Source organism: Pomacea canaliculata, linkage group LG14, assembly GCF_003073045.1.
Source record: "Pomacea canaliculata isolate SZHN2017 linkage group LG14, ASM307304v1, whole genome shotgun sequence".
Classification (NCBI taxonomy): Eukaryota; Metazoa; Mollusca; class Gastropoda; order Architaenioglossa; family Ampullariidae; genus Pomacea; species Pomacea canaliculata.
Genome location: NC_037603.1, coordinates 3,439,276 through 3,460,557, shown reverse-complemented (window position 1 = coordinate 3,460,557; position 21,282 = coordinate 3,439,276). Strand labels below are relative to the sequence as shown.

The 21,282-nt window shown below is 41.2% G+C and overlaps 3 protein-coding genes across 3 annotated transcripts in view; 2 read left to right on the top strand and 1 right to left on the bottom strand.

Annotated features, from left to right (window-relative positions):
* Positions 1–3,992: 3,992 nt before the first annotated feature.
* Positions 3,993–9,174, top strand: LOC112555525 (histone H1-delta-like). Its single transcript, XM_025223958.1, has 2 exons — positions 3,993–4,721; positions 8,955–9,174. The coding sequence occupies exons 1-2, from the start codon at positions 4,206–4,208 to the stop codon at positions 9,117–9,119; spliced, it is 681 nt and encodes a 226-aa protein (XP_025079743.1). The 5' UTR covers positions 3,993–4,205; the 3' UTR covers positions 9,120–9,174.
* A 1,502-nt stretch (positions 9,175–10,676) lies between these two features.
* Positions 10,677–18,723, top strand: LOC112555064 (renin receptor-like). Its single transcript, XM_025223226.1, has 8 exons — positions 10,677–10,785; positions 11,603–11,748; positions 12,082–12,222; positions 12,388–12,486; positions 12,784–12,972; positions 13,204–13,353; positions 13,470–13,610; positions 15,143–18,723. The coding sequence occupies exons 1-8, from the start codon at positions 10,734–10,736 to the stop codon at positions 15,335–15,337; spliced, it is 1,113 nt and encodes a 370-aa protein (XP_025079011.1). The 5' UTR covers positions 10,677–10,733; the 3' UTR covers positions 15,338–18,723.
* A 1,336-nt stretch (positions 18,724–20,059) lies between these two features.
* Positions 20,060–21,282, bottom strand: part of LOC112555065 (short stature homeobox protein 2-like) — a 35,105-nt gene continuing 33,882 nt past the window's right edge. Inside the window, exon 4 of the mRNA XM_025223227.1 lies at positions 20,060–20,613. Within this exon, the coding sequence (XP_025079012.1) occupies positions 20,270–20,613 (344 nt within the window). The 3' untranslated portion in view covers positions 20,060–20,269. The remainder of the gene's footprint in view (positions 20,614–21,282) is intronic.

The following is a 21,282-nucleotide window of genomic DNA, read 5'->3' as shown; positions in this document are numbered from 1 at the left end:
CACCCGGCCTTGCAGCAGTGGGTGTGCTCTTACCCGGTGGTGAGGCCGGGCGCACCCACCCACCCGGTCTTGCAGTCGTGAGGTGTGGCTCTTTTCCCGGTGGTGAGGCCCGGCCCACCAAACCACCCGGCCTTGCAGCCGTGGGTGTGCTCTTTCCCGGTGGTGAGGCCGGGCCCACCGAACCACCCGGCCTTGCAGCCGTGGGTGTGCTCTTGACCGTGGTGAAGCCGGGAACAACACCCCCACCCGGGATTGCAGCAAGAGGTGTTGCTCTTGCCCGGTGTTGAGCCGGGCCCACAAACCCACCCGGCGGTGTGCTTCTTGCCCGGTGGTGAGCCGTGCCCACACCACCCACCCAGCCTTGCAGCCGTGGGTGTGCTCGCCGGTGTGAGGCCGGGCCCACACACCCACCCGGCCTTGCAGGCCGTGGGTGCTCTTGCCCGGTGGTGACGCCGGGCGCACCCCCCCACCCGGTTCTTGCAGTCGTGGTGTTGCTCTCTTCCGGTGGAGGCCGGGCCCACCAAACCACCCGGCCTTGCAGCCGTGGGTGTGCTTTTTCCGGTGTGAGGGCCGGGCCCACCGAACCACCCGGCCTGGCAAGCCGTGGGTGCTGCTCTTTCCCGGTGGTGAGGTCGGGCCCACACACCCACCCGGCCTTGCAGCAGAGCTGTGCTCTTGCCCGGTGGTGAGGCCGGGTGCACCCACCCACCCGGCTTTGCAGCCCGTGGGTGTGCTCTTGCCCGGGTGGTGAGGCCGGCCCACACACCCACCCGACCTTGCCAGCCGTTTGTTTGCTCTTTGCCGGGGGTGAGTCCGGGAAGCACCCCACCCACCCGGCCTTGAAGCCGTGGGTTGCTCTTGCCGGGTTGAGGCCGGAGCACCCACCCACCCGGCCTTGAAGCCGTGTGTGCTTCATGCCCGGTAGATGAGGCCGGCCTTGCAGCCGTGGGTGTGCTCTTGCCCGGTGGTGAGACTTGGCCCACACACCCACCCACCCGGCCTTGCAGCCGTGGGGGTGCTCTTGCCCGGTGGTGAGGCCGGGCCCACACACCCAACCGGCCTTGCAGCCGTGGGTGTGCTCTTACCCGGTGGTGAGGCCGGGCCCACACACCCACTAGGCCTTGCAGCCGTGGGTTTTCTCTTTCCCGGTGGTGCGGCCGACCTTTCAGCCGTGGGTGTGCTCTTGACCGTTGGTGAGGCCGGGCCCACCCACCCACCTGGCCTTGCAGCTGTGGGTGTGCTCTTGCCCGGTGTTGAGGTCGGGCATACCCACCCACCCGGCCTTGCAGCCGTGGGTGTGCTCTTGTCCGGTGGTGAGGCCGGGCCCACACACCCTCCCGGGCTTGCAGCTGTGGGTGTGCTATTGCCCGGTGGGGAGGTCGGGCCCACACACCCACCCGGCCTTGCAGCAGTAAGTGTGCTCTTGCCCGGTGGTGAGGTCGGTACCACACACCCACCCGGCCTTTTAACCGTGGGTGTGCTCTTACCCGGTGGTGAGGCCGGGAGCACCCACCCACCCGGCCTTGAAGCCGTGGGTGTGCTCTTGCCCGGTGATGAGGCCGGCCTTGCAGCCGTGGGTGTGCTCCTGCCCGGTGGTGAGGCCGGGCGCACCCACCCACCCGACCTTGCAGCCGTGGGTTTGCTCTTGCCCGGTGGTGAGGCCGGGCGCACCCACCCACCCTGCCTTGCGGCCGTGGGTGTGCTCTTGCCCATGGTTAGGCTGAGCCCACACACCCACCCGGCCTTGCATCCGTGGTAGTGCTCTTGCCCGGTGGTGAGGCCGGCCTTGCAGCCTTTGGGTGTGCTCCTGCCCGGTGGTGAGGCCGGGCCCACACACTCACCCGGCCTTGCAGCCGTGGGGATGCTTTTGCCTGGTGGTGAGGCCGGGCGCACCCACCCACCCGGCCTTGCAGCCGTGGGTGTGCTCTTGCCCGGTGGTGGGGCCGGGCCCACACACCCACCCGGCCTTGCAGCCATGGGTGTGCTCTTGCCCGATGGTGAGGCCGGCCTTGCAGCCGTGGGTGTGCTCTTGCTCGGTGGTGAGGCCGGCCTTGCAGCCGTGGGTGTGCTCTTGCCCGATGGTGAGGCCGGCCTTGCAGCCGTGGGTGTGCTTTTGCCGGTGGTAAGTCCGGCCCCACACACCCATCCGGCCTTGCAGCCGTGGGTGTGCTCTTGCCCGTTGGTGAGGCCGGGCGCACCCACCCACCTGGCCTTGCAGCCGTGGGTGTGCTCTTGCCCGTTGGTGAGGCCGGGCGCACCCACCCACCTGGCCTTTCAGCCGTGGGTGTGCTCTTGTATGGTGGTGAGGCCTGGCCCACCCACCCACCCCGCCTTGCACCCACCCAGTCTTCATCACCCACCACGTTGTCATGACCCCCACGTCGTGTGTCCAGCTGTCGGCCATCATGCATTTGTGCATTTTATTATTGCTATAGGAAATGCACTAATGTGTACGGAGAACTTACGCTCACCAAGTTTCGTCTTATTTCAAACAGTTTTAGCTCACGCAGCTGTAACATTGTGTAACTGTACGTGTTTCTTTAAACTGACTACCTCAATACATTTAATTGACTCTTAGAGGATATTTAAATTATGAATGTGGGTGCAACTGAGTTTTGTAATGCGTTGGGTACGCATCCTTGATTGCATAGGTCATGTGTGATAAACATAAAAGCTAATTTAAAAAGCTATGTTCTTAGTACGTTAATTATTATTATTATGTTGCGAACATTTCAGTAAAGTGTCTTGTTTTTGTTTTTATGAACTGGCATGATAAATAAAATAATTTTAACAGATAGCTGCTGTCGTTTTATCACTTTTCATTAGTGATGTTAGTAACTCTACTATTTAATCACAGATTAGAGAGACGAAGCTACCCAGACAGTGACTGATAATATTTATTTACCCACTTTGTAATGCCCCAGCCACCGGACTGACATGCCCGAGCACGCACGAAAGTCCAGCGACAATGCCCAAAGATCCGTAAAGAAACATTCTTTGTGACATTCCTTCCTTCCACACAAAAGCATTGCCAAACTTATCCACTCAGATTTTTTCCAAGTGCCCTCCCACCTACAGACCACACCAAGCCTGATAAAAACTATCGGACTGTAACCGGTCAATTTGCGTAATGGACTATTCGGCAGAAGATATAACATTAAACATTTAAATTATCGACAGTTTCACGAATAAACCTCTCATTCAATTCGCATGATGGATTTGTTGATTAAATTTCAATCTATATACAGTATATATATATATGGGCTCATGACTCGATGGCTTAAATAACTGTCGTAGTCTCACAATCGCATTACCAAATAAAAAACAAGAAGTAAACTCTTCACCACAAATTCTTATGAACCCTTATTCGCATAAAGTTGAGGTCTCACGACTGATTGGTTTTACTAGTAACATAAATAATAATAAATATATCGTAGGTCACAGATCAGCAACTTTCGCAACGAACCTACGACACGCATGCACACGATCGCCTCATAGATCGATCCATTCTTTTAAACACAAGGTAAGGAAATATACATTTTCCATTAAAAGATGTCATTCCTGCACATTAAACACCTATGAATTATGTGTCAATAAAATAAAAATGTCCATAAATCTCAAACTTTTTGCCGTATCAATTCTGTGACCGAATTATGGCGGCCAAAAATATCTTGTGCGTAGGTCACCTCAGAAAAACATCTACAAACTACACCTGAATACAACATTGCAAAAACAAATACACTAGACACAAAGAATATTGTATGGTGCAACCATCTTCATAAAATTTAACAGTTATTTTGCTTGAATTAAGTTACATTAATTGCATTTTTTGCTGTGGTCATGTTTCTCAGATCACAACAAGGCATGTTGTTTTGTAAATATCTAAAGTGAGAAACGGTCTACAGCGATAACGAATACACCAGTGGAGAGCTGAATGTCTGTAGATTTGTAGGATACTAAACATGTGCAGGTAATGTGAAGGGGTGAGGGTGTATTTTGAGGAGAAGGAAAGCAAAGAAGCACAAGTTAGTGCGGCGCGCTAGCAGCGCGAGCGGATTTGGCCGGTGGCGGCGTGGTGCTGACGTTGCGGCTCGCGCTGGGCGCATATAGACACCGCGCTGTGCAGGGCCCGTCACTCTGCCTGCCTCCGTCACTGACTGCGTGTGCTGCCCGCTCCTTGTCTCGCTCTCTGTCTCCGCATCACCATGGCCGACACTGCCGCCGACACTCCAGCTGCGTCTTCTGCTCCTGCCGCCAGCAAGAAAGCCGCCGCCAAGACCAAGAAGCCAGCCAAACCGTCGGAACACCCGAAATACAACGTCATGATTGCAGCAGCCATCGACACCCTGAAAGAACGGGGTGGCTCGTCACGACAGGCCATCCTCAAGTACATCCAGGCCAACTACAAAGTGGGCGACGAGGTGGCCAAGATCAACGCTCGCCTCAAGACCGCCCTGAAAGCTGGCGTCAAGGTCGGGACCCTCAAGCAAGTCGAAGGGGACTGGGCGTCCGGTTCCTTCCGTCTGGGTGAGAAGAAAGTCGTCGCCGCACCCAAGCCCAAAAAAGCCAAGAAGCCCAAAGCTGCTGCGATAAAAAAGCCCAAGGCTTCTCCCAAGAAGGCCGCCGCCAAAAAGCCCAAGGCTTCTCCCAAGAAGGTTGCTGTCAAGAAACCCAAAGCTGCTGCTGCTGCCAAGAAACAGGGTTCCCAGGTCCTTGCAAGGTCCTTTTAAGTCCTTTTATATTGAATTTTCGCCAAAAGGCCTTTTAAGTCCTTTTATTTGCCATGCGGTCCTTTCAAATTCTCACACAGGTCCTTACATTTTCTCTGTGACCCTTTTAAGTCCTTTTATCGATAAAATATTACAACAAATTTAAATTTCCGGAGTAGACTTTGGCGCAAAATACGACGATTTTTCGCTGCATTGCTATTTTAAATCAACATGACTACCCAGTCTCGCTCGCGGCGGGAACGTCCGTTTCGCCTTTCGCGAGTTCACTCTCGTCGTGTCGACCACATTTCTTTGTCTGCCTTAACAATTTGAAAGATGCGGGGAAGTGCTCTTTTCAGGAGAAGTGGCTAAAGGAAGACAAGTATAAAAGATTGGTTAATAAAAGACTCGAGCAATAAACATTTGGCACGATGTGCTGCCTGCAAATATCTCTGAATCTTTCATCAATGGGCGAAAGTGTTCTGAAACAGCACATGGTTACCGAAAGACACCAAAGGCAAATAAAAGTATTTCTGAAAGATGCGCGCTTTTGTGTAACTGATTACTTTCGTCATCGAGAACATCCACAGCCCGCTCAAAATCAGACGGCACCGACCAGCTCTGCAAGTGTGTCCAGTAAGTTGACAATTATTTATCTTTAGCTATTCATTTAGTTAACGATGTGGGTACTTAGAAAAACACATTAAATTAAAGCGTGCATAACATTTTGCGGTTTTTTTCCACTCTTTATTAAGCCTATCGTCTAATTTACGGTGAAGCCAATAGCTTAAAGATCAGTAAATAGCAAAGAATTATTTAAATTAAAAAGTTGAGATTTTCATTTTCTCATGATTCGAACTACAAATAGAGTTTTATACAATCACGAATCTACTACAGCTTTGCTGCAGAAAATTGATCTGAATTTTTGGCATCTGATCAGGAAAGATTAAAAAGAAAGTATAATTAATAATGTATGCTTATTATCCTATTTTACCAGCAAATACATTATTTTTTGGATTTTTAAAATCAAACAATTTAACATTAAAGCTAAATCAGTTAGCTGAAAATAACTTTCATTTTCAACTATGCTGCCATCTTTATACTTTAACTTAGTTTAGTATTATTTATATTATCATGTCATTAATTATTGCTTTTTGAAACCTGTCTTTTATTCAGACAGAACATAATGTTTACAGACATAATGGTAACTTAAATGTTTTCTTTGAATAGGTTTCGTGATGAGCAATGAACGATTGAAGGCAGAGATCCTGTGGACTCTCAAGATTGTGGAATCACACTACAGTTTCAGATCTGCTGAAAAGTCTGCTGAACTGTTTCGACTTATGTCCAGAACAGCCAAGTAGCTGCAGAATTTAAGTGCGGTCAAACAAAAGCCAGTTATCTAACTTCATTTGGGCTTGCTCCTCACTTTTCGAAATTGCTTCTGGACTGTGTAAATTCGTCGCCTGAGTATGTTCTTTTGTTTGATGAATCTTCTAACATAAGACTCAAACTAAACAGCTGGATTTCCATGTTCGTTACTGGAGTGACAATGCTGTAAGGACTCATTACCTGACCTCGGAATTTTTGGGTCATTCGCGGCCATAGACCTTCAACAAAAGTTCAGTAAGGTAATTAGCGAATCAAACTTCAAGCAAGCTAATTTACTTCAAATTCTATGGATGGACCTTCTGTAAACCTAAACCTTCTTGAGAAAATTAATAACGACATGATTACCAATCACAATGTTGGTTTGTTAAATGTGGGCAGCTGTGGACTCCATGTTATGCACAATGCATTTAGGCGTGGGTGCGAGGCTTCTCAAATGGGAGCTTGAGTCATTTCTTACATCTGCTTATATCTTGTTCAGAGACAGCCCAGCCAGAAGAGAAGATTATATAAAAAGTAACTGGTTCCACATCTTTTCCAGCCAAGTTCTGTGCTCACCGATGGCTTGAAAACAATTCTGTTGCTGAAAAAGCAATTGTTATGCTTCCATACTTGGAAAAATTTGTCAAGCTGCAATGGAGAAAAAAATAACATTGCCAAAGAACAAATCTTTTGATATTGTAAAAGCTGGAGTCTTATCTACCCCTTTGCTTTCATGTCGTCTGGCTTTCTTTAGTTTAATTGCCAGTATACTTGAACCTTTTTTGAGAAAATACCAAGCTGATCAGCCTCTTCTTCCTTCTTTGTTTAGACTTACATGACATTATGAAAAATCTGATGCACAAATTTATCAAGTCAAATGTACTTAATAAATGTGAAACTGCCCTCCAACTTGTGCAGGTTGATATATGCAACAGTTCTAACCATGTCAATCTGAGCATGATCGAACTTGGCTTCAGGGTTGATAGACTACTGGCTGTAGCTAAGAAACAGTCATCAGTAAACGATGGAACTCTCATGGCCTTCAGAGCTGAATGCAGAGATTTTTTGAAAGCAGTTGTTCTAAAATTGCAGGATAAATCTCCACTGAAGTACACCCTAGTGAGAAACATAACTTTCTTAAACCCAAAGACCATGGGGGAAAAGACAAATCAATACAAAAAATGAAAAAGGTTTTGTTGTATTGCCAAGGTGTGAAAAGGTTTGATGATGTGACTTGTGACAAGGTATTGTCAGAGTTCCGTAATTTTCTTGACAGTTCTGCAGGTGAGTGTGGTAGTAAGGCTTTGACCCTATGACACAAAGACTGGATAGTTGGTTTTATGATGCCCTTGCTGGAAAAGCAGAGTTTCAGGTGTTGTGTCTGTTGTCAGACAGTTACTCCTACTCTCTCATGGTCAAGCTACAGTGGAAAGAGGATTTTCATTCAACAAAGAAACAGTAGCTGACAATCTTAGTCAGACTGCACTAAAAGCACGCAGAGTAATTCTTGATCATATTCACAGTGTGGGAGGGTGGAAAATGTTGAGATCTCCAAACCATGATGATATCCGCTTCTAGTGCCTATGGCAGGTATGAACGTTACCTCTCTGAGCAGAAGCAGCAGAAGGAAACAGAAGAAAAGCAGGTCCACAGAAAGAGATTAGGAGATGAGCTGTAATACTCACAAAAAGGCTAAAGACACCAGTGCCGAAGAACGACACCTGCTGGAACTGGCTGACAGACATAGTTTCCAGCTGAAGAGCAAAAAAGTTTTTCACTTAATTGAAAGATCTAACAACATGCGTTGTTAGCCAAAGACAAGAAGAAGGAGATAACCAAAGATTCAGTCAGACATTGATAGATTACAGGAAGAAATTAAAAGGTGTTGAATTGTGACATTCAGAATTAATGTTTATTTCAGTTTAAATAAGCCTGCACAATTCTGTACATGTATGCTATGGAACATGTTAAAAAACCAGAACTATTTAGAGGAAATTAGGTTGTGTAAAGAAATTGTATTGTTTAGTATTGGTAAAGCTGTAGGGGTGACAAAGAATTGAATTTCATCAATGAAACTTTTGCTTATAGTAGATGGATTGCTTTGTCATTTTGGTAATCTTAATCTTATGTGTATTAGTATATCACGCTGTTTATGTATATGTTTGCATGTGTTACATGTATGTGTAATAAGAATGCTTAAATAATATCTCAAGGTTAAAAATAAATGGGCTGTAATGCTTGACAGTTTCGACTCATTCCATCTTTGGTTTAGCATTAGGATCACACTCTTTTCATTCCTCATCTGATCCTCCCAATCCTTGGCATTCCCTTGTAGTCACAAGAAAATGTTGGTCTACACATCTGTACAACACTAGTTGCCCTTCCGTATTCGCAAAAAAACGCTCTTTTTTTCAAAAGTTCTTAGAAACTTACTCTTTCTTGAACTTTGATCTTCTAGTACTACTGTGCATAGCTCTATTTCTATCTCTCTCTTCCGTTAGAGTGTGTGTGCGAGAGAGAGACACCGTGAACTGACTTTTGTATTACACCAAAGAATGGCTTTCAGGTTTTGCAATTATTATTACTTAGATTCTCTAGAAAACTTGGAACATTAAACGGTGTATGTTATCAGCGCGCTAAGGACACTTTTTAAGTTATCTAATCTAAATATGGCAGACAGGCATCAAAATTAACTCTTTGATTATTTATTACTAGAAATACATGTATTTGAGAACATAGAGAAGACCACAGATTCATAAATAATACATCTTTCCGACCACACAAGAGAAAAACTTAAGCATTGATGACTGTCACTTAGGTCCTTTCGAATGCATGAAAGGTCCTTTTAAGGTCCTTTTTTGGCACCATCCCTGATCCCTGGGAACCCTGAAGAAAGCCAAGTCTCCCAAGAAGGCAGCTGCCAAGCCCAAGACTGCCAAGCCTGCTGCAGCCAAGAAGCCCAAGGCCGCCAAACCAGCTGCAAAGAAAGCAGCCAAAAGCCCGGCCAAGAAGGCAGCCAAAGGGAAGGCCAAGGCTTAAACTTCATGTCACAACTATTCCAAATACTTGATCACAGGTCCTTTTCAGGACCACCCATTTTCTAGGTGAGAAACTCATCTCTCCACGGAAGTTTGCAAAGCTCGCTCAGATTTTCCTCGTACTACTAAATCGTTCCTTACTGCCTAATGTTTCATAACCCTATTCTAGTCATAAAGTTGGACATTTCCTTACTAAAAGCATTGATAAAACATGCTCGATTTTGGGGGATCTTTCTGAAGGATAAACAACTCCCGTTTAACAAGCAGAAAGTAAGTGTAGACCACTTCAAATACATCCCAAAAGCAACATATAGATATAGTGCTTTGTTACACAATTCATTATGTACATATATACCAGGGAATTATTATGTACGTCCATGTATTTTGTCACTTATTGAAATGAAATAAAATGATGTACTTTTTAGATCTGTTGCTATGTCAGTGCCAACCTACATCAGTGCTAGTAGGATGATATGGGGAAAAAAAAAGCATAAACAGAAAAAAAGCTATCCGTTTTTTTTTAAACCACAATGAACTTGAAAAAAAAAAAAACCCCGTGAAAAAAATTGGTTCTCGTCAATGTTGCATGCTGCATATCCAGCACATTTTGTCCCATCTGTGCTAAATGTATTCCACCAAGATAACTGTCTTCCTCAATACTCTTATTGTTCCAGGAATTAATTATTGTTGCCTCATCTGGCTCATTGCCCCACTGGACAACTATCACTTTAGAATTTCCATCTTTTGAAAGAAGAATTGTATTTAGTCTTCTTATAAATTGACTTTGGCAAAAAGATCTGGCTACTTATATTCCAAACTATTGTATCTGTAAAACCTAGCTTTAGCTCGCTGCAGTCAACAACTTGGATTTAGCCCATTCTGTCACAGATATTATTATTGTTGTTTGCAGGGCAACAGTTAGCGCTTTTCGCCAACAGAGGGAGGGCTAGCTGTCATTTGATTCAGCTCTCGTCTCTAGCACACTGTTCTTTTTCTGCATGTCATACCTGTTTACCTCCTTGCCGCAATTTATATTGCCTCCTCAGCTATAATGCATTTTCAACAAACTGTAATCAGTAAGAGTTGAAAGTTTAAGTTCGAGCTTTTATTTTCAATGCTGATAATCAAATTCTAGTTTGGCTACACACCTTTGACACCTATTCCCTTTCTCTTTTCACATTCATTAAAAACTGTTGTTTTCAGTTTTCACTTGCCTTCAAAATATTTGAGAATTTTTATGTTTTACATTATATTAAAATTATAAAGTATTTACACTTTTACATATTCACGTGACAAATTTTAAAATTCTTTTGTGCTTTTTGTCTTCTTTGCGTACGGATAACAGTGGCTGGACATAAGTTAAAAAAGTCGATTATTTATTATGTGTTGTTAGCTGTTATAGGTGACACATGACCACGTTTACTTCTGAAGCCTCGTCCTACAATTGTTCTTTGTGTGAATTAATCGGAATTTACGCTGATTCCGAGCTTTTTCAAAAAGTGGCAAGTTTAGATGTAGTTATTTGGTATCAAAGGGAGGCTACTTTTCTCGGCGTTTTTTTTTTAGTTACTTATGGCAGAGTGCACTCTCCTTTGTTGTCACATGACACGGCATAATGAAAATGGCGTTCACGTCCTGCTCGGCTCTGCCCACATTTATCTGTTTGTGTAAGTTTTATTTATTTTACCTCGTTTAGATTAAGAAATCATGCCACATGATTTTTGTACATTAGTATTAAGCCACAAGATAGGTGGTAGTTGTGAGTTCGGCATCAGAAGATTGTAATGGGTATAGAAAGATGTAGAATTTATGATCACTGTATTTTTATCACTCGTGATTATGTGGGTTCAGTCGTATGTGCTTTTCAAAAGACCTTCAGGGTGCACACTAGTAGATTTTATGGCATTAGGAAGTTGGTTTTAATAAGATTTTGTTTTAGAGAAGAGGAACTTCGCCTTTGTGGCTATAAAAAGGGAGAAAATGAGGGGGAAAAACTCGTACAGCTTTTGATAAGTCAGAAGTGAATGTGGATTACATTTGTCAGATGATCAACCTTCAAAATAGTTTACTCGTAGAGAAGATATATTTTCATAAATGTTCTTTACGTACAAAAGGTTAGTGTTAAGATCGAGAACTCGTTGCCTTTGACTCCGATTGTCGTCTTTATTAACATGTTCTCTGCGGCCTAGTTGAGGTGTTTTAAATTTTAATGAAGGCGTAATAAAATATAATTTATCATATTAGGCGTAATCGTTGTCTAAGGAAGACATGGCAGTTTCAGCCAGATTGCATTATACTAATTTATCACCTAAATTTTCTTTTCATTCACTAAGTTCTCTTCTGTTCTACATCCATAGCTTGGTAAATGCACATACCAAAAGAATTTCACACACACACACAGATTTATTAACAGAGAGAAACAGATTCATGGATTCAGTAAGGTCAATACTTTGATCTGTACTACATTTCTTGATTTACTTTCAGGTTTTGTGGCTAGCTCTCTTGCTCAGAAGTTGATCCTTACACATGCACCATCCTATGTTACCGTTCAACAACAGCAAAGCAAGCCTCTTTCAGCTAGTGAGATCCCTAGTGTTATAAGTAACACATTAGGCATCTCTGGCTCACAGGTAATAGTTTTCTTATAAAATCTTAACTCCTCTACCATCCCTCATCTTAGAAATAAAATAGCTTAATCCCAAAGCTTTGTTAAATCAAAATAGCTTTGTTAGTCTTTTGATTATACAGATAATAAAAATGCATTACAAAAATTAAACTTTCCTGATAAGCATTTTTCCTTTTTTTACTTGGTAATGATAATTGCACATTTCTGAGATTTTGCTTGGAAAGAAAATTTCAAACAACACCATGAAAACATGCAAGGATGGTGTAGACACATTTCTCCTGAATGCTGAAAAAGATGTTTGAATGTTTTGATTCCATTTGTTGATTTGTTTGCATAGAAAACACCATGGTCCGGTGTGCAGTCAGGTTCCCTGTTCAAACGTCCAAAGGCAAGTGTTCTTCTGACAGTGGTGACTACACAGACATCTGGTGAAAATGACATTTCACCGCAGGGCATGGCTTCTTTCCCTGTGGAGGCTGTAAGTACAGTACTATCCAAGTTCAAGATTGGTGGCATGGCAGTGTTCACAGCTCTTTAAAATATGCATTCATTTTAGATATCATAGCAAGCTGCTTTTTTTAATATTTTTTTTATTTTGCATTTTTTTGTATTTGATGGATAGTTTGATTTTTACATTTTTTAGGACATACCGCTGGTGGATTTCAGCTCTGTGATGAATGCTGTCCAGTCCTCATTCCTTGAGGAAGAACCTCTTATGCTGGACCTAGTAGCTGATAACAATGTGAGTAAAGTGCAAAAAAAAAAAAAAAGAAAGCAAGCAAGAGAAGTATAATTAATGATGTCTTTTGATATCTGCGATATATCGTAAATTGAAAAGCTGAATTTTTCTAGCTGAAAAATAATCTTAAAATGTATAATATTTCAAGTTAGATTTAATTAAAAATTGTTGTTGTTGTAGTCATGGTTACATCCATTTATGTACAAACATGTATCTCCAGTTTCATTAGTATTTTTGGTGCTGGTTTTTGTTTTTTGTAACAATGCTGTAATAATACCACTGTTGTCACCTTTTCCCCAGTTCTTTGACATCAACACACCAAATGATGTCTTCAACAAGCTGCCTACTTCCATGCGTTCCTTGGCTGACCAGCTGCTGGATGGGGATTCTGTATTGTCAAAACTGAAGGTTGGATCTCTCAACCATTCCTACACCCCAGACCAGAAACTTCTGGCTGAGCTGCAGCTGGTGGATCATGTTCTGAAAACAGTTAGTAGAATGTTCATTTAAATTCTATTATTGATTTAGAGAAAGCACATTGATGTTAAAAGATTCCATTTATTTTTTTAATTTCATGGGGTAAGGGATAATATTGAATCACCTTTTAAATATTTTGATATAAATCTTTTCCAATTTACATATTTTTTCCTTAAAACACATAATTTTTTAATTGATTACTTTTTGTAGCATGGTTTTTATTTAAATGATTTGATTTTACAGCTAAATGGAGACAAATCTCTGACTAATGGAAAGACTCCAGACTTATTCTCTTTTGCTATCACGGGCCTGAAATCTGTGATGGATGCACATGGAACTGATTCTGACCAAGCAAGAGATGCCCACCGCATAATGACAGACTTCATTGATTCTGTAGGTTGACCTGAAATTTCTTATAACTGTATACCATGCATTGTTAATCTCTGTATGCTTTCCATCATTAAAAAAGCAAATCAAGGCCTCATAATATGTTCTCTATTTATTTGCAGTTGACGAAAGACTTCCGTAAGATCTACAATGACAATGTTGTAGTACAGGTGCTTGTAGTGCCAGCTCCAGAGAAAGGCCAGGTCCGCAAAGTGCGAGGATTGTTGCAGGCTACTTCACCATCACCATCAACAACAGAAGTGGTATTGAAACAGCACTTTTGCTGCTTTAGATGCAGTCTTTACTTATTGCTTAGTCTTCTTCATACCTTTATACCTAGGTGCTATGTAAGGTGTCCATTAAAGACCTCCATTTTTATCTGCCAGCAGGATATTTAGTTGTTCCGTGTCAGTTTCTTTCTCAACTGATCTTTGTCGGGTTTCTTTTGATCAGCCATGTTTCATTTAAAATTTTTATCTTATCACCTGTCTGAGAAAGAGCTATTTTAGGTGGTGCATCTATTTTTATTCTGTAAACAAGCCTCAGCTGTCTTCATCTTCTGTTTTTAGATTATGGTTGCCATATTTGTGCAGCTGGCATTTACTAATATTTCCTTGTTAATGGTGTTGGCCAGAATATCTTGAGGATTTTCCTCAGACATTTGTTTTGGAAGGTCTCTAGTTCCTAATTTCATCTAGCATTCACTCTCATAGAGTACAAAAAAAATTACATTGCTTTTATGGAGTCTTAATTTTGTCTTCGAGCTTGGACCTGGGGATTTATTTTAGCATTGCAAAGGCCATTTGCTTTGATGAATGCGTTCTTCACATCCTTTCCCATAGCTCCATCTGTTGCAATTAGACTGCCAAGATATGTAAATTCTGGAACTTTCTCCACTTTTTTGCTGCTAGCTGTGATGAGTTCTGTTGTCCTGTTTTATTTTTTTATTTTACCTATATTTACTTATAGTCCTAGTTTTTATGCGGTTTCAGTTAAAATTGTTGATCCTGTGCATCCTTGCATTGCCTAGATAGCCTAAAACTAATCAGCATAATCTAAATCTTCCAAAATTGGCGTTAATTCCATCCCTCTATGATCTGTTTTCTGTCATGGTGATCCCATCCTGAGACAGAAATATATTGTGACCATACTTAGTCCTTGAAAAACCTGCTCTAAAGCTCAGAAACGTTAATATGGGAGAACAAAGACATACATATTTTAACACAGATCCTTAAAGACTTAGCATAAATTTAACATGGCACTGAAAAATAAATTCAGTCTCCTAACAAATGACAGCTGAATGACAATCTCTATGAGATTTTGAAGTGTCTGTGCATTTGCCATTCATGAAAATGTTGGTATAGCTGTAGTGCCATGTCGCAACTTCCATGGCCTTTTATATATATTTTTATGTCAGAAAATTGTTCCTCCTGTTACAAGATCCTTTTCTTTACACACACAAAATCCCACAATCTGCTGCTGTTGTCTGTTATATTATTTTCACTTTATCTCTTTCCCATTTAGATTATAGCTTTTAGGTTATGTACACTATGTACTTCAACACATGTCTGAATGGTCTGTGTGTGTGTGTTAGATTTTCGTGCAGACTAGCAGTTTCATCTCTTGCTTTATGTTTAGAATTAGATCTGTTTAGGGGAGGTTTTTTGACATTTAGAATGTCAAGAATGTAGAATGTGAAGAACAACAAGAATGCCGTCTTAGTGGAAAAGACTGTGTATAAATACATTGCCCTTGGAAACATTATTTCATACCAAAATTCTTTTTTTTTTTTCAGCCTTTTATTCCAAGTAGCTTAAACCTGGAATGGGACTATGACCAAGACTATCCTGCCATGTTCAACATCATCCTTTGGATCATGGTTGCCTGGATAATAAGTGTTTTTGTTATTGCTTACGGCATGTGGAATATGGATCCTGGACGTGATTCCATCATCTATCGTATGACCAGCCAGCGCTTGAAGAAGGATTAACCTCACACTGGCAAAGGCTGTTTGCCATCAAAGTTTGTTTATTGTGGAGTGATTGTCTGTGATAGCTCTTTGTGTGTGTATGTGAACGTGTGTCTGCTGAAACTGTTTTTCATTCTTGAGTTTACGCAAAAATTTTGGAGGGAAGGGTGATGCGGGGTTATAGTTTGTTTTGAGGCAAAAGGAATTTTACTTAAAGTTGAAGTTAAAATATTCTGATATTTTTTCCTTATTTTAACAGCCCATTCCATTTAGTTTTGTCCAGCACTAAAAGTGGACTTTTTTCAATGTGTTAGCAGTACATTGTAGTCATTCTATTTTTTTCATATTAAATGTTTGTTTTGTATTGGGTTTTTTCCAAAACTTTTACTTTTTTTAAATCATGTAAACCATGTGTCTTGATTGCTACTTGTTTGTGGAGTGCAAATCCTTGCATGAAGCTACGGTCATATATATGGAATGCATGGGATTGTAATTACCTGATCCAACATTCCACAGATTGAAATGAAGAAAAGAGGAAGTGATATTTGATTTATGTAAACAAGATATGAGGAACTCTAATGTATGGTACAGTTGTCTGCTCGTGCGCACGTGTGTGAATACACACATGCTTGCATATGTGTGTGTCTGTTGGCAACCTCCTTACTCCTGCTCCCCCACCTCCATAAGAGAACATTTTGATAAATAGCTTGATATTTTATTCAGATTTAATGCTATAAGTCATTTCTTAAATAATATTCATCAAGAACTAATATAAAGAGGATCAGGTGCAAGTTTGTACTATTTTATTGCTAAATGCTTAATGTGTAGAACTGTGTAAGTCATAATAGTTTGTAGTGGTTTTATGTATGAATGTAAATGCAGGCACAGTTAGTGGTGACAGTAGGAGCTACATTGTTCTGATAGAGCAGTGCACATGTAATATGGGGAGAACAATGCATGCATAAATAAGATGTGTATAGCAAGTGCAAGTTAGAAAAAAAAATATCTACAGAAGGTGTAAAGACTATTTGTTAATAAAAGATGACAACATGATGGTTAAACTTTCCAAACTCTTTAAAATTTTATTGAATGTTTGGTATTTGGAGTATAGGTAAAAAAAGAAGTATCTTACCAAAGAGATGCAAGTTATCATCGTATCATGAAGATGTAAAGTGCTTTGTCCAAAGGGGATGTCATGAAAACTATAATCTTTTACCTTTATAGGAGCTACACAAATTGCTAAATTATTTCCTCCTTTTAGTTTTGAGCTTTAAAAGTGGTTATTGTTGGGGAAAAAAGTTTGAATCTTTTATTCACAAAATTTGTCAAAGTATTTGCAAAAGTTGATGGTTTTGAAAGGTATTTTGTGTGGACATTTGATAAAAAAAATTGCATAAAATGAGAGTTTTGAATGTGTCCTATTTTTGCTTTGATAAAAATCCACAATTCTGTGTTTTTGATAAAAATAAATTTGAAGAAGATGCATAAGGAAGTGGTTAAATTTAAGGCTGCTGATTGCACCTAATTGCATTTATTGTTAATTGTGATGTTGGTTATTTTGCACATTCTTTTGTTGACTGAAAGATGTATAACTTTAATATTCTCAATTTTAGCAAATGTTAGTGTTCCTCATTCAACACCAGTAATTTGTTGATTTGCAGATTCCAGATATTGGAATTTCCAAAACAGCGTTTGCTAGGATTTCTAGATATTGTGCAACTTTTGAACTCCATCATTAGCACTTTGTCTGTGAGCAGATATGGAGGTCCTGTTACTTTGTGAGTGATCCCAGTTGTCATTGTTGGTTAATGACAGGAAAAATATATTTTTTTCATGCTATTGTAAGAAGAACACTCTAGTTTTTGCTTTAGATTTTCTCAACATACAAAACTGACAAATCCTGGCCTGTTAATGAGTGACAATGTCAGAAAGATGTCTGGGCTCTCAAAAAGATAACTGAACAAAAGACAAAGTGTTCATAAGATCACAGTCTTACCATGTTTAATTTATAAATTCTGTGTAAATATTTTAGGTGTGTGTACATTCCAGAAATGTAATCATTTTGTAAAAACAAGCAGAACAAACCTAATAGAGAGGTGGGTTTTATGATAGATTTTTCAAATAATTAATATTTTGCTCAGCTTCTACCAAATGAGGGGTCATTTTGTTTTGTAAAGAAAGAATGCAGCAATTTTAACTACATCATCAGACATATGCTGACAGAAGAAGGGATTTCTCCTATCTATATGTGGGCAAGATATATTTTGGTGCATTCTGCTAACAAGTTGTGCATCATACTGAGGGTAAGGTTGTACTCAATGGACTCTTTTTCCAGCAAGATTGTAAAGGCTCATACAGACTTGAAGTTCTTATTTATCTGCATAGTGAAATGAATGTGTTTCAGAAAATATTTTGCTTTTCAAAGGTAGACAACTAAAGGGGGAAAATACTTTTTTTTTGCCAGCTGTGGGTTAATGTTTGCTGTGATCAGTACTTGTTCATATTCACCCATTAATAGCCTCAAAACAGCTTAAGGCGGATAATAACCATGAATGCAAGCAAATCCTTAATGTGTGACTTTAGGGTCGAGCATGAATACAGTGCATATTTAGAGTGCCAGATCAGATTGAACCCGTGATACCCCTTGATCATTCTCAGCATTGCATGTTGGCAATAACATGTAAAAATGGAGTCAAGTAGCTGATTTATCCCTTGAATATTTTATCATTTTTGGTGTTCCTAACTGGAAATGAATTCAGATGTAAGCAGGTAGTTTTGAATTCTATGGAGAATGTGGATTTGCGAAATTAAATGTTTGAGGAAGTTAAAAGTCAACTAGAATTTAGCTCCTTGTCTGTAGTAGCATACACATGACAGTTTATTTAGTGCATATAAAATAATAAAGACTGATCTGTATGCGCACTCACTTTTTTCTTTGTTTGCTATATATTTTTATTCTTCTATTGCTCTGTGCATAGAAGATTCCTTCTCAATGATGGATGATGATCATCATTGGTTCATTAGTCCTGATTGGTAACAGGGAAAACTTGATGCTATTGCCACCAGTTCTTGTTTTTTCTTTAACGCCATTATCTAGGATACGCTGAAAAGCCAGATACTAAACAGGAAAGGTCAGTAGAGAGGAAAGTTGTTGTGATTGAACATTATCTTTGACATGAGGCTTGGTAAAGACAGACTCGGTTGAATGAACACCCACAAGTCGCAACAGAAACGGTGAGGTATTAAGCATACTGTTATGTTCTGATACACACGGCGATGCATGTACGATTCATACTACCATGTTTTGACATCAGAATGGTTTGCTTTTGGTCTGGGAAAGTAAAATAGTTTTTTTCCAGTTTCGCTCTTTAATTTCGTGACTTATTAATAAATATGTAGTGATTTCAGACTGCAGTGCTGTCTTTTGAGAACAACTGATATATGGATCTAAATAAAAGAAGTGCAACTGATTTAATATACCCACGTACAGTGATCAATTCGGGGACCTAATGTAGGCACAAGACCGGCCCTGTGAGTTCACCTCAGCTGAGTTCCATCATGTATTCCCTACAACTGGTACCTCCTATACCGGTTAGGATGAAATGAACGAATGCAAAGCAGAGCACCATGTTCTATTGTCACGCGGCTATGTCACGTTCCAGGCCCAGGTTGCACAAATATATTACATGAAACAAATATTTGACCTGAGCGTTTTGGAAAGGGGATAACAAACGTTTACCACAACTCACTTTACTCCCCCTTGCTAAAAATGAACTCCCCCAGATTTCTTCCAACTAGGTCACTATATTGTTTTGGTAAACTCCAATACGCAAAATATCTCAACAAAGAACCCTCACCTGATGAAACACTCTTCTGGTTACTCTATAACTCTCCTTTTGAAACAACAAAGTATTGAATACTAACGAATAAAATTAATGCTGCAACGTTTTCAGTCCCCTTTATGTATTTAACGTAGGAATGGTATTCATGACGAACACGTGACCATCTAATTAATCTCTGGATAGAGTGTTTGGCTTGGATTAAGAATACCAGGGGCTTATGATCACTTTCTAGCATGAATTCTCGCCCATAGAGAATTGGCTAAATTTCTGAATCCCCAAAATCACAGCCAGACATTTTTCTCACCAGTAGCGTACGCTAGTAGGAAGGGGCTGGTCCAGGATTGTATTGTGTAATACGTCACGTATGCAAGGTAAGTGTAGGTTCATCATATTACAGTTAGAAAAAATAAAAATGTTGACCTCTTTCTGTACATTGTGATGTTCTCAGTGTGTATCTCGAGAACGGAAAGGAACGAGATTCTTGACCATTCATTCATTCGTCATTGATACTGGTCGTTGGGTGAGGGGTGGGGAGTACCTGGATAGACGCAGCAGCTGACAAGGCCTGCCACTCACGCCTGCTTTAGGCAACGGTGAGCAGGACGACCAGTCCATTCATTCATGCTTTTATGCCAGTTCTTCCTCTGGTCACAGCAGCGTCGATCACCCTCTCTAACGGTGTGTGCACTGTCGCACAATGTACATCCTCCAAGATATCCCTGAAGGACAGTTTCGACAAAGTGTTGTGCCAGGCCAGACCAGCTTGTGCCGCTTGATTCACCAAGATGTGGGGAAATAGTTATATTTTGCAGTGAGCTTTACTCAATCATTAGAAACAGAATTGCTCCCCACTAACCCTTCAACTACAAGCAAGGCAAGGGCAAAAATAACGTTTAATAAGTTCTTTTCTTATAACGAATTTTCTTTTATTTGTCTAACCGAAGGATGCGTTGGAAGCAATGAGCTGAAGAACTAAGACCAGTGGTAAATCAAATCACACACAACAGATCAGTGTCACGGTCCGCTGACGTCAGAGCGAAACAACGTACGCCGACAACGTAAACAACACTTTTTTTTAAATACGAATGTTCAAAAACTGTTCGGCTGATTATCACATTCCCAGACTCGCCAAATGTTGTCTGGCTTTCAATCTCAAGTCGGCGATGCTTCCATTCTTCGACGACCGGAAGCTGCTTTCCGGAAGTGACGCAGCGGCTGCGGAGTAGTTCAGCGCCGCCATGTGGTGGTGGAAGAGGATCATGGGATGCACGGGATGTTGCGTGGCGACGGCAGCGGCTGCAGCAGCAGCGGCGGCAGGGTGGAAGGGGTAGTAGGGGTAGATCGGTGGGAAGGGAACACGTTCCAGAGCTTCTCGGGCCACGCCGGGTAGGCCGACAAAGGAGGGTACCCGGCAAGGATCCAGCGGCGTGCCTGGTGACTGCAGCAAGATGCCAGCTGTTGGAAAAACGAAAAAGGGAAAGCGGTCAAACAGACTAATAAGGCAAAAAAATAAATGAATAAATAAATAATTAAATAAATACCCCCCCCCAAAAAAAAAAACAAACAAACAAAAAACAAAAAAAAAAACAAAAACACTTTCAGGTATACTGTTTTAACAAAGACAACTCGGACAGATTTCTGTTGCTCATTGGCAAGTGCATGCATTATTTCAAGACTGAAATACAAACCAACAAGCACACAAGCACACCCAAACACACCGAAGCGAGGAGGCAGGGAAGGCATACTAAAAAACAATCCTGTTTTTGCGCTTTTCAACCCTTGCTTGCTATTACATAAAATCCAAAGAAGACATGACGCTTAACTGAAAATGGTCACACATTCCAGATACCAGTTTTTTTAACTTTCCTTTGTTTTCTCCATTTTCCCCTCCGGCCCTTCAACATTATGTATAGTTGTTATTGTATGGCATGTGCTTGTGTGTGTGCATGGTACGAGGTTGAGTGGGAGTAAATGTGTGAGAGAGACACCGTTCTCAACAAGGTAAGAGAAATAAACACAGAAAAGATGGATTGAGTGAGATACTCGATTTTGATGAACATGCATGCAGAGGGCAAAAGTAGAGCCCATCAGAAAAATAAGATTACCTGTTTGCAATAACATAAA